We start from the raw sequence: 12,848 nt of genomic DNA on the forward strand, positions 1-12,848 counted from the left end.
GAATATTTTGTTCTTTGAGGAAATGTAAGTGAGCATTTTTCACAAAGAACAATTTATTTACAAATAGTTTAATTTCCACCAGTGTCCAGGCTCCCCTTGGACATATTTTGGGAGTGTTCACCATAACATAATATCTTCAGATGGGCAGTTTAGGAAATTAGACCTTAACTAATTAAATCTTTTTTTATTTTTTTCAAAACAAAAACAAAAACAAACCAGACTCTTGAAGCTGGAAGAGAACTTATGGGTCATCCATACCTACCTACAACTGCATCCTCTCAAGGATACCCTTGACAAGTTGTTCAACATTTATTTAAGACATTTATAGTGAAAAGGAGCTGACTACCTCATGGCAAGGCTCACTTCTGGATCACTGCAGGTGTTGGAATTTTTTTCTTATTTTTATCATGGTAGTATCTGCCTTATAAAACTACACAGATTAATCTAATCCTTTTCCCAATGACAGTCCTTCAAAAGCAAAAATTTAAAACAGTCATCCTGACTCTTTTTCAGGTTTAATGTCTTTAACCTGTTTATTTAACTGTATCTTATTTTCCATGATTTCTAGATATCTCACCATTCGGGTTACTCTCCTTTGAAGTGTTCCACTTGTCCGTTGCTCTGTACAAAATGTGGAACACAGAGCTGAATACAAAGTGCAGTCACAGTCTACCCTGTCCAGATGACAGAAGGACAAGGGCTATCTTGTTCCAAAGACCATGTTCTTTTTTAAAGCTAGTTTGTTTTTCATTTGATTCGTATACCAAAAGCACTACAGGATGTTAGTGGGAATGACAGAGTAAGGACCTCGCAAATCCTCTCTCCTCCATAAAAGTAACGCGCTGGCAGAATTGTCAAAATCAACGTTGTTTCAGAACTCTAGGAATTAACCAAAGGTTTATAAAAGTCCAGGGAGAGTTTATTCAAGAAAAACAGCCAAATCTCAATAAGAACAGCAAGTTTTGTGGGGTTTTAACTTGCCCTGTTCCCACCCCCTCTCCCCAGCTCCACAGAAGCCTTGAAAACACCCTCAGTCACGGGGAAAACCAGCAGCCTAACAGCCCCAGGAGGGGGCAGATCGGAGCTGGAGCTGCCCCAAAGCTCTGTCCCCAGAGCATTGTCATTATTTGTGTGGAAGTTCTCAGGAAAACCCCACTCCCAAGGATTGAGTTTCTTTCACCTGACTCAGAGCTTCCTCAGTGTTAACGGCGTTTTCCTTGGAAGTATTTGTCACAAAAAACAACTATGGCCATTACACAACATTGTAGCTACCTAAGGCAGCAGTCACAGCTGGGACAAACCACAAGCCAATAAAAATCTTAAAAGGAAAACCAGGGAAAGCCTGAAAATCTCTGACATAATCCTGGGCATCTAGAAGGCCATGAGCATGTATAGAGCTGACTGCGTGCATGACCAAGGCTGTGCACAAGCCCGTGAGTGATCTGAGGAAGCCCTGAGCCAGCTGACATTGACCTTTGTGAGCTCTGTGTCAGCAGAAAGTGGAGATCAGGGCAAAGTTGCAAAATCCCTGCGGGGGTAGTGTAAGCATGCCCTAACTCTCACAAAAAGCCCCTTGTTCAAGGCTGGGAAACTCACTGGTTTCAGGCACTGAAGGAAACTTCTGTCCCATCATTAGCTAACTACGAAGAAAACCAAGCAGAGACATCCGTGGCCATGTACAACGAAGACTAAACACTTTACACAATTAGTTCAGGAAAGTCACCAAACAAACAGTAACAACAACACAAAATGGTAACAACAAAAAACTCTGAGGAAGGAGGGAATTTGATTTCCAGAGTTGTCACATGCTAGTATTTAAAAAGTCTAATTTTTTTTTCACAAAAAAATTACAAGACATGTAAAGAAACAAGGAGCTATGGCCCATACACAGAATTAAAGGTCAGTATAAACCATTGCTGAGGAAGCACAAACATTGGATTTACTATACCAAGACTTTACATGAGCTATTTTAAATATGTTCAAAGAATGAAAGAAAACCATGTCTAAAGAACTGAAGAGAAGTATGAAATCAATGTCTCGCCAGATAGAGAATATCAATAAAGAGAGAAATTATATTTAAAAAAAGAACCAAATCTGAATATTAAAAAATTAAATAATCAGTTAATTCGAAGCAATGAATCTGGAACACACCATGGAGGAGGTGTGTTTGGGGAGGATGGGAACAGATAGGAAAAGGTGTGCATTGTTGCCAACTTCCCAGTCTTCCCAGGAGCTCCCCATTCAGGACCTGGTACAGGGTCAGCACTTGATACTGTGTAGAAGTGACTGTTGGCTATTTGGCTTCAATAACATGCTATCATTGACATGCTAATATGCTAAATAAGGTAGAATGTCATAGCAAAGTTTCTGGATAATTCAATTAAAATTACCTCTGTGTCTGAGACTACAGGGTTTCATTGATTCATTATGCTAGAGTCATTTCACTAGGTAACAGACACCACCAAGAAATGACCTTATAGTTTTCTCTACAATGTCACTGTACTAGTTTCCTATGGCTGCTGTAACAAATTATCCCAAATGTAGTGGCTTAAAACATCACGGATGTATTATCTCACAGTTCTGGAGATCAGCAGTCGAGAAGTCTGAAATGGGTCTTACTGGGCTTTTTTTTTTTTTTTTTTAATAACTAAAGGGGACTTAATCAGTGAAGGCAGTTTACAAGTAGAGGGTTTTTTTTTTGTTTTTTTTTTTAATTAATTAATTTATTTTTGGCTGTGTTGGGTCTTCGTTTCTGTGCGAGGGCTCTCTCTAGTTGTGGCAAGTGGGGACCACTCTTCATCGCGGTGCGCGGGCCTCTCACTGTCGTGGCCTCTCTTGTTGCGGAGCACAGGCTCCAGACGCGCAGGGTCAGTAATCATGGCTCACGGGCCCAGCCGCTCCGTGGCATGTGGGATCTTCCCAGACCAGGGCTCGAACCCGTGTCCCCTGCATTGGCAGGCAGACTCTCAACCACTACGCCACCAGGGAAGCCCCTTACTGGGCTTTTTAATCAAGAGGCTGGCAGGGCTCCTTACCTTTTCCAGATTCTAGCGGCCACCTGCATTTCTTCGCTTATGGACCCTTCCTCCATCTTCAAAGCCAGAAGTGTAACCTCTTCAAATCTCTCTCTCTCTCTCTCTCTGACTCTGTCCCTTCTGGTATCTCTTTCTTTTATAAGGACGCTTGTGACTACATCGGGCCCATCCATATAATCCAGAATAATCTCCCATCTCAAAGTCTTTAACGTAATCACATATTTAATAAGGCCTCTTTTGCCCTATAAGGTAACATATTCACAGATTCCAGGTATTAGGATGTGGATGTCTTTGGGGGGCTCTTTTTCTGCCTACTACAATCACAGAGTGAAGTAGGAGCCATACAATTACCAATTTCCGAGTCTGCACAGGGCTTCGGTGAGAATCCAGATTCCATGTTAGCCAGCACCTTTATACTACTAGGTGTCCCTCGTGGACTGTACTTTAATAGGCAGTTGTTCCTGAATGTGAAAAACAGAGGTTACTTTGCTTCCTAAGCTTCCAGGTACCTGCAGAAGTCCATTTCCAGTTGAAAATGATCCATGGTCAGTGGAAAATAAACAAAGCAAGACCTTGGTGATGACTGGGTTAGGGTTTTCTGTTATTCATCAAATAGACATCCCCCCGCTCTGCAGAGGGAGGGTTAAGGTGAGGATGCAGTGGGAGCCATTCTTCTACATTATTTGCTGAACCCTCATTCTGCAAGCACAAATGGAAATTTGCGGGCCAAATGGAAATTACTCTTTTCAGGAAAAATGACGCCAAAATTGAGTAAATAAGAGTGGTTAGGTCTAAAAGCCCTGTCCAGTTTTCAGCTGGGAAAAAAAAAAAAGGTTATGAAGAATACAATTAAATCCTAAAAACACCATGAGAAAGAACAGACACTGGGAATTTTACTCACCAGCGCCCTGCACTGAAGAAGGTTTGCGTGGCGTATGTGAAAAACGGGCAGTGAATGCTATCGGTCTACCTTGCTTGGCATTCTTCAACACTGCTCACCTTAGATACATTGAAATTGACTCCTCTCATATCAATTCCTCTATAAATGTTTCGGTGACAAGCTGTCCAAATAAAACGCATAGAGCAAATTCAATCAGTTTCCCTTCTGGAAGTAAATCATCAATTTGGGCTGGGTAGTGGTTTTTTTTTATTTTTTATTTTATAGTGTAGCATAGTTGATTTACAATATTGTGTTAGTTTCAGGTGTATAGCAAAGCGATTCAGTTATACACATACATATATCCATTCTTTTTCAGATTCTTTTCCCATATAGGTTATTACAGAATGTTGAGTAGAGCTTCCTGTGCTGAACAGTAGGTCCTTTTTGGTTACCTATTTTATATACAGTTGTGTGTATATAAACTCCTAATTTATCCCTCCCTTCCATGTTTCCCCTTTGGTAACCATAAGTTTGTTTTCGAAGTCTGGGCTGGGTAGTTTTGAAGGATAATATTCCGTTTTTGGCAACTGCCCCATTAATTAGGGGATTTAGAATTTTTATTTCAAACTATCAAACTCTACTTGAAATAAATACATTCCAATATGTTTTAGAGCACTAGCATGGAAAAGGGGTTAGTTTACTTCCCAGACTGCAAGGTCTGTGCAGCAATACAGGTAATATTTCATGCTGGAATTATCAATGAGCAGTGGAAGAGAAACAAGGCAATAATGATGGCAGGAATTTGTAAGTTGTAGAAATGGGATCTCTTTCCAATTCTGCTTTACACGAGAAAAGAAACAGGCTAAGAATTGGGATGGAATATTTAAAAACGAAAAGTTTTCTTAATGATTAGTTAAAAGCTATAAACCTACCTGTAAATGTTTTAAACTAAAATCGGTCCTGAGTTTAGAGACTTTATGTGCCTGGGAGCAATTTTTCCCTTTAATTGAAGATATCTGGGGAACGTTAGAAGGGAACATTAAATCAAGCTCTGTGAGTAGACTAAGTTGGGGGGGAAACAATAACTAGGGGTATTGAGAAAGGCACAATATTATTTTTTCTTTAAGTTTTCCTTGGATATCACAGTGGAAAATAATGCCTAATTGAAGAATTTACACTAAATTGTATTAAGATATCAATTTGATCTTATAAAATAGGAAAAGTACTCCTCCTCAGGTAAACTATATATTGACTAAGCTAGGCCCCCATGTTTAGAACTAAGGGCTGATTATTACACAAACGGCAGGCACACAGTGTGTGTATGTGTGTTGATGGAGTGGTGTTACTGGGGCAGGGGGAAAGGATGAAAAATTTTAAAAACATCTGCAATTTAAATCTACAAAATTACCTGTATATGGCAAAGGTAAAACAGCAATGATGCATATTCCCATCATGGTTATTTTCAGGTTCTGCCAACCCATCAGTTGAGAGAATCTTTTTAGCACTTTCCACTTTCAGATCAGTCATGTTAGAGAAATAGTCCATTTGCCTTAAATTTATTAGGATAGGGTGGGAAATTGTTTCCCAAGTCATTAGTAGCAATCATCATCAGAATTAAAGTTTTCTGGTCTCCTAGTCCTCCCATTTTTTCTAAGGTTTCCTATTCTATTTTTTCTAAGGTTTTTTCTAAGTTATTTTTAATTTTATTTATTTTGTTTTTGCTACAATAAATTTGAGTGATATTTTACTCTATCCAAATATTTTATTTTTGTTATATATATTTATATATTTGTTTTTATATTAAGAAAACTAAGGGTTATATTGTAGTATTTGTCAATAAAAATATACCAAGATTAAAAACTACAACACTTTTATTCAGTGACTAAGTAATAATGACCTAAAACTCCACAATCTGGATTATTCAATATCTCTTTCTAGAAACAGAAGAAAATTTTAATTTTATGCAATTTAGCTTTGTTTGTATTTTTAACTTACTTATGGTTTCAGTGGAAGGGGATTCAATAAATTTTCCAAGAGTCTAAAGTTCCTGTTCCTGCCTATTTATTTATTTGTTTGGTTTTTATATTTGGTTGATTTTTATTAATCACACTCAATCATAATTTGTACATAAATTATTCCCCCCAAATGCAATCTTAGCTTGGTTTCTCCCTGTCTTCTAACATGCTGTGAAAATATCATGCCTTAAAAATAATGATGTATGATCATTTTTCAAAGCACTTTCATAACAAATATCTGCACTACATTCTCACAACAGGTCTGAAAGGGAAGCTAGAGACAGATTTCATCATATGCATCTGACTTTTTTTCTTTTTTTAAGAAAGAGGGTATGTAACTGAATCTCAAGGCAGTACAGACTTGCCCAAGATCCACACAGCTAATGAATGTCCTGGGACATAACCCCAACTCTTCTGACTCCTAATCTTGTTCTCTTTTCTTATGTGCAATGTTAAATGATGTTCCTCATCTCAGTTTAACTCAAGCAATCTAGGGGTTATTAAGTAGTTATTACTTTAGGAATTAGTGCAAAGGAGGTAATATTTGCTCAGGGTCTAGACGCTTGAGTTTTAGATAGTTTAAGCAAATGCACGCATTTACCAAATTGAAAATACATTTTGAACTATTGCTGTTTAGAATTGTTCACAGCTCTAAAGTCCCCTGCATCCCACATATTATTAGAGTATTGTGTTACCTTTACTTTTATTGTTTCATATATTAAAGTGTTAACTTTTATATATGAATTTAGGTTTACCTTGAAAGACCCACGTCAAAGTCTGCCTTCTAAGCTTTTCCAACTCAGGTAGAACCTTCTCTGCATTTGGTCAACAGTCCATTAACCATACATATTCCAATGACAACCTTGTCCATTCCCCAGGGCAGTAACCACACTTCAATTCTAGTAATCCCTATTTTTATATTGCCTTTCAGGGAATGGACAGCTTAGACACATGCATTTCGTTAGCATTAAAGATTAAAATTTCCTCTGCGCTAACCCACACCTCTGGGGATTCTGACCCTGGGCCCTATTACGACACCCAATGCAGCAAGATTGATTCTCTTCCCCTCGGAGGTGTAGCTAAGATGACTAAGACTTGGGTAAGGTTCATATTTAGAAAGAGTGGAGATCTCTCCAGGTGGAAGCTTCTGGGAATACAAGTTGCCATCTGGTCCACTGACAATAACTTCAAAGTGACCTGTGTTTTAGACAGTTGGTGTTTTTGGCTGATTCGTAACTATCAAGCAGCCATTCTCCCCCATCCCAGTGCACAAACAAGGTTCCAAACAATGGCTGATGCTAGCCCGGGAGTTCCCATTCTGTAACTGAGCCTTTGCGAACTGCCAGGTGACTCTGCTGATGAGAGGGGGCAACTAAAAATACGCTAACTTTGAAGTGGATCAGAAAGAAAGTTCTAATAAGTGGTCTTGCTTATCCTCCTAAGTTGGTAATAATGACCACAAGGATGATGGTGATGATGACCGCAAGGATAGGCTTGTTTGTATTATATTTTAGAGTGTATGTGAAGCACCGTTACATAAGTTGTCTCATAGCATAAAATGTTCTGTTAAATTATATCACACTGGCCCCTGTGTCCAAGGACTTTGGGCAGGTTATTCAGTCTTGTTTTAAAAAAAATTCATAATCAATATGCAGAAGAAAAACACTTTAATTTTTAAAAATTGGGTGAAGGATATGAAAGGATAAATTGCAAAAGAAATACAGGCAACTAGTAAGGCTATGAAAAATGGTAAGAATCAAATACAGGCAAGTTAAAACAACTAGATGCCATGTTACTCACCAGCAAAAATTTTAAATTGACCAGTGTTGATGCACTGATTCTAGTTGAAAATAATTAAAAAAAAAAAAACTAGTTCAAAGTGACTTGAGCATAAATGAAATGTACTGATACAAAGCCATAGAGCCCATGGTGGATGTGGCTTCAGAAATAACTGGATGTGGTGCTCAGCTGATGCTCTCAAGACACAATCTAATTGTCTTCAATTGTCATGTCATCTATTCTTCCCAAGTGTTGTCTTTGCTCTCAAGCTCCACAGAGTGGCAAGATGAGGCCAGAAACTCAGGCCTCTGTATTCTCACGTAATTCAAGTCCAATCGGAAAAAAAAAAAAAATGAGAGTTTTATTTCTAGAAGTTGAAAGGCTTTGGCTCTGGTCAGGTCACTGCAGACAGCAGGATGTGTGCATTCCTCACTGGTTCAAGCCTGCGTGGGTCACCATCACATGGACCCAAACTGGGAGGCAGCAGTTCTCAGAAATAAATTAGGATATTGTTTCCAGAAAAGTGAATATATACTAGGCCACAAAAAAATAGATGGTTTTTAGAGTTGACCTAAGTGGGGTAAATGATTATTCTCTCTGCTGGTAGAAAAAGTCAGCTTGGGAATAACTTTTCTGGAAGCTAATTTTATGATGTATGTCATAAAACCTTCAAAAATATGCACATCTTCATATCTGGTATTTTAATTTCCAAAAATTTATTCTACAGAAATAAACGTGTATAAGAAGTTACATACAAAAATACCATGAATAGAGAAGAATATTAAGCTCCAGAAAATGTGATATATATTTAGTTGCATGAAAAGATTGCTATAAATGGGAAACATAAGTTACAAAAAACTATTTGTAATTAATAACATCTTTGTTGAGTGTGTAAATGTGTGCAGAAAAAATATCTGAAAGACTAAACAAAAGATTTTTAACAAAGGCCATTCCTGTATTATAAGACTACAGACAATAGGTAGTTTCTCATTTTCTGCTAATTTGCACCTCTAATTTTCCTAGCATGATCATAAATTTTTTTCAAAAATAATAAAATTGAAGTGGCCATGGTTCACAGCATCTCTGGCTTCTGCTTCTCAGCATTCAATGTATTTGTTTGTGGTAATGATTATGGCTCAGAGCAATTAGGAATGAGGGGGCAGATGGAGGGGAGTTTGGTTTAGGGAACAAAAGCTTCTTCCTTAAGAAATTATATTTCTTTCCAAATGTAACCCTTATCCTAGAGGTGTTTATCTTAACCATACATCTGAGAGATAAGTAAACAATCATTGTGGTGTGGTCTAAAGTCAACATAGACTCAGAAATCACCCATAATGGTGGCATCGAGGAAACTCCATTCTACAATGATTAATGAAAAACAGAGTCCAGAATCATCCCTATTTTGTGAAACTTTAATGGAATGGATAGAAAGAGAAATAAGATCAAAACCTGATGTTGAAGCTCAAACTATTCAAGTGGATGGTTTACTAAATTAAATGTAAACCAGGTACTTTCATTTCTGAAATAATTCCCCAGAGGTCTAAAAGAGTAAAAATATGTACTGAATACATATTATGATACTTGGACTGGACCCCAGACACTATAAAATTCCTAGCACTCTTGAATATTCAGATAAAGTTGATTTTTTTAAATGTTGATAATAAAAATAGAGGGCTGACTATAGTAAGATCTGCTTTATAGAGAGTCATTTCCAAACTGAAGTTTCTGTTAACACCTACCAAGACATTCTCACCTCTGGGCTCCTCCCTCTGGTGTATATAAGGCAATACATCTCAGTGGTAGTTGGTGCTGAACCTTAATGTGCCCTGAGGGGTGGATGTCTTGCTTAATTACTCTCCCATTCACCCTTAACTTTAGGTCTTATAGATAATCCACTCACCACAGGAAACCGTAGCAAACAAGCAAATGAAGTAAGCTGCTTGTCTGAATGAAATCATCCTAAAAGAGAAGGCAACACACGCATAACTCTACTGGTTGTAGATCATATTCAACATGAACCTTAATTTAAGCTGATACAGATTTTCTTGTAAATGTCTGAATAGCAAATCTAAGCACCCAATTACCAGTATAGAAAGCAAGGGTTTTCTGTACGTTTTGTACCCAAGGACTTGGCACAGGATACAAATTGAGACCTCTAGACTACTGTTGTGTTTATTGTTCATTTGGCACCTATGTTCTTAGTAATTATGGAAAGGGAATTGGTAGAAGGCAATTAAACACTTGTGAAGCCTCTTGATTTGAACAAAAAGAAAATTATTGTAAACCACAGCAATAGTATTGGTCCAGAATCCCTAAGGAAAGATATTCAAAATCTTCAAGCCCGTTTTAAATTTTTAAATCATTCAATATTCTCTTTGATTTAAAAATATCTTCCATTTAAATATTTCCACATGTAAGAATAATAATTCCTTCTACATTCTCTAGATACACAGGGAATTAGAACATCAACTAGTAGTTTCTTCATAAAGTAAAAACAATGCTTAATGAAGAAAAAAAAAACTATTTGGAAGCAATCAGAATAACAGAAATTCTCTACCTGAAAGCACAATTGCTTCGTAGTTCTGGAGGTGAGGGTGTCTCTCGCCACTTAAAAATGGCCAGTCTTGGGCTTCCCTGGTGGCGCAGTGGTTGAGAATCTGCCTGCTAATGCAGGGGACACGGGTTCGAGCCCTGGTCTGGGAAGATCCCACATGCCGCGGAGCGGCTGGGCCCGTGAGCCACAATTACTGAGCATGCGCGTCTGGAGCCTGTGCTCCGCAACAGGAGAGGCCGCGGTAGTGAGAGGCCCGCGCACCGCGATGAAGAGTGGCCCCCGCTTGCCACAACTGGAGAAAGCCCTAGCACAGAAACGAAGACCCAACATAGCAATCAATCAATCAATCAATTAATCAATTAAAAAATAAATAAATAAAATCTTTAAAAAAAAAAAAAAGGCCAGTCTTTGAGCTTTCCCTATGGGGCTCTAGGCAGGCAGTATTTGCTTGGCTCCTGGCTCCGATATTGACTTTGGTTTTCTGCCAACAGTTTCAACTTTTCGTCCTGTCAACATATTCTATGAATGTCCCATTCCTGTGTTCAGCTATTAAATACATTAACTATTTCATAATAAGACCACAGAATTCATGTAGAGGCTTCCATTTTTTAAAAGATCCATAACATTCCTAGTTATTTGGGGTCATAATAAATCTTAACTAGACTTTTCCAATATAATAACCTGGATACACAACTGAATAAGGGGTGGGAATGGATAGATCATCCTGGAAGGCACGAAGACCCTTTTGACAAATGGTATCCATGCCTTCCTATATCCTAGTGAAGGAATCCTGTAACACTGAAGTTTTAAGGATGGAAGGGAATTGGTCAATTTTTAGGTCTTCCTCCCATCCAGTTCAGGAAATAAGACATAGCAGGGATTGACAAACCACTGTTCACAGACTATTTTTGTAAATAAAGTTTTATTGGAACACAGTCATGCTCATTCATTCCTGTATTATCCATGGTTGCTTTCACCCTACAGGGTTAAGTAGTTGTGACAGAAACAGTACGGCCTGCAAAGCTGAAAAGACTTACTATCTGCCCCTTGTCAGACAAAGTTAGCACTCTTAGCATAGAGTTTAGACTCCTCTGTCAGGACACCTAGACCTGAAAGAAACATACTGGTTTTCCTAGGAGCCTGTTCCTGTTCAGGGAATTCTATTTTATTTTTATTTTTAAGAAAAAGTCTCCCTATATACTGAACTATACCTCCTTGCCACTTCTATCCATCATTCTTAGATTAACCTACTAGATCCATACAAAATGATTTATTCTCTTTTTTGTGCTTTTAAAAATATTTAAAGACTATAATCCCTTGCCCACTAAATCTCCTTTGTTTTCTAACTATTCTTCAAAAATGCAATACATCTTTCTGGCTAGTAAATTAGATTTTTAGGGAGTTAGTTCTTAAATAAATATTTAATGCATGTTACTGCAGTGCAGAACAGCAGAACAGTGTTTATTAAAAATGTAGGATAATGTTGCCAATAAAATATTTTCTGGCTGTAATGAAGTAGCATATTTCAAATATTCATGCTGTACTGCCATTTAAATTCAGGGTATCAACTGGTACACCAGCAAACGACAAAAGGGAATCCTCTGGCTTGTGCAATATTAAATAATTTAAATTGGAGATTTCATCTGCTACTGGCCTCATCAGGAAAAAAAGATGACTGGGAGAAAAACTACCTTGTCTCCAAATCACAGCGGAAACCCTCGGAGGTTGTTTCCCTAAAAGGTGCAATTACCAATTTTAACCTATTTAAATATACTTCTGTGTTTCTTTTGAATTTTTCTTACAGTGGAACATATGTTCTCATAATACATTAAAACTAAAATTTTCTTTGTAGATTCGGAAGAACCAAATCAGAATGAAGTTGGAAAGAGGCAGTGGTAGGCAGAATTCTGAAATATCTCCCAAGATTTCCCACTCAGATCCCAGGGACTGAAGAAGCTGGGGTACCCTGTCTGTCCATCATTACGCTATGTTACAGGACAAAAGCAATTCTGCAGATGTAATTAAGGTTACTAAACAGTCAACTTTGAGCTAATCAAAATGGGGCTTATCTGGGTGTGCCTAATCTCATCACATGATCCTTTTAAAAACAGTTTCCTTCTGCTGTTAGTATAAAAGTTCTAGAGACTCAAAGTGTGAGAGCGACAGGGCAGGAGGGAGGCTCTCCATTGCTTCCTCTAGAACCATATGTTTACAGCGGGTGTGGTTTGGGGAAGCAAAAGGATGAGGAGAACAGAAGGTGGGGATATCCCAGGATAATTCCAAAAATAAAGAAGGTGCTGTTCCTAGAAAAAGGGGGTCAAAGTTAAATGTTTCTATCAGCATCTCATTAGATGCTGGAAATAAATGCATTTGATCCAGATACCTTCCAGGGTAAAAACTGACCCTTCTGTGCCCAGTATCTCTTTGTGAGAAAGGTCTGTTGGTTCAAAGCTGACATTCTTTGGTTGTCTGTGACAAGGAATAGAACATCAATTCAACAGTCCACCACCTGGAGAGATTTCTAAGCTGTAAATCCCTGTGAACCAATGATGCTTATGGTTTTTGCTGACTCCCAGGTAGCCCTA

The 12,848-nt window shown here is 38.1% G+C and overlaps 2 protein-coding genes across 2 annotated transcripts in view; one reads left to right on the forward strand and one right to left on the reverse strand.

Moving 5' to 3' along the window:
- Positions 1-10,325, reverse strand: part of LOC103000341 (coagulation factor XI) — a 39,786-nt gene extending 29,461 nt beyond the window's left edge. Inside the window, exons 1-2 of the mRNA XM_057537464.1 lie at positions 10,267-10,325; positions 9,610-9,668 (exon numbers count right to left, since the gene is read on the reverse strand). Of these exons, the coding sequence (XP_057393447.1) occupies positions 9,610-9,667 (58 nt within the window). The 5' untranslated portion in view covers position 9,668; positions 10,267-10,325. The remainder of the gene's footprint in view (positions 1-9,609; positions 9,669-10,266) is intronic.
- MTNR1A (melatonin receptor 1A) overlaps positions 1-12,848 on the forward strand; it is a 104,610-nt gene that overhangs the window by 65,188 nt on the left and 26,574 nt on the right. The window lies entirely within an intron of this gene.

This window comes from Balaenoptera acutorostrata, chromosome 21 (assembly GCF_949987535.1).
Source record: "Balaenoptera acutorostrata chromosome 21, mBalAcu1.1, whole genome shotgun sequence".
Classification (NCBI taxonomy): domain Eukaryota; kingdom Metazoa; phylum Chordata; class Mammalia; order Artiodactyla; family Balaenopteridae; genus Balaenoptera; species Balaenoptera acutorostrata.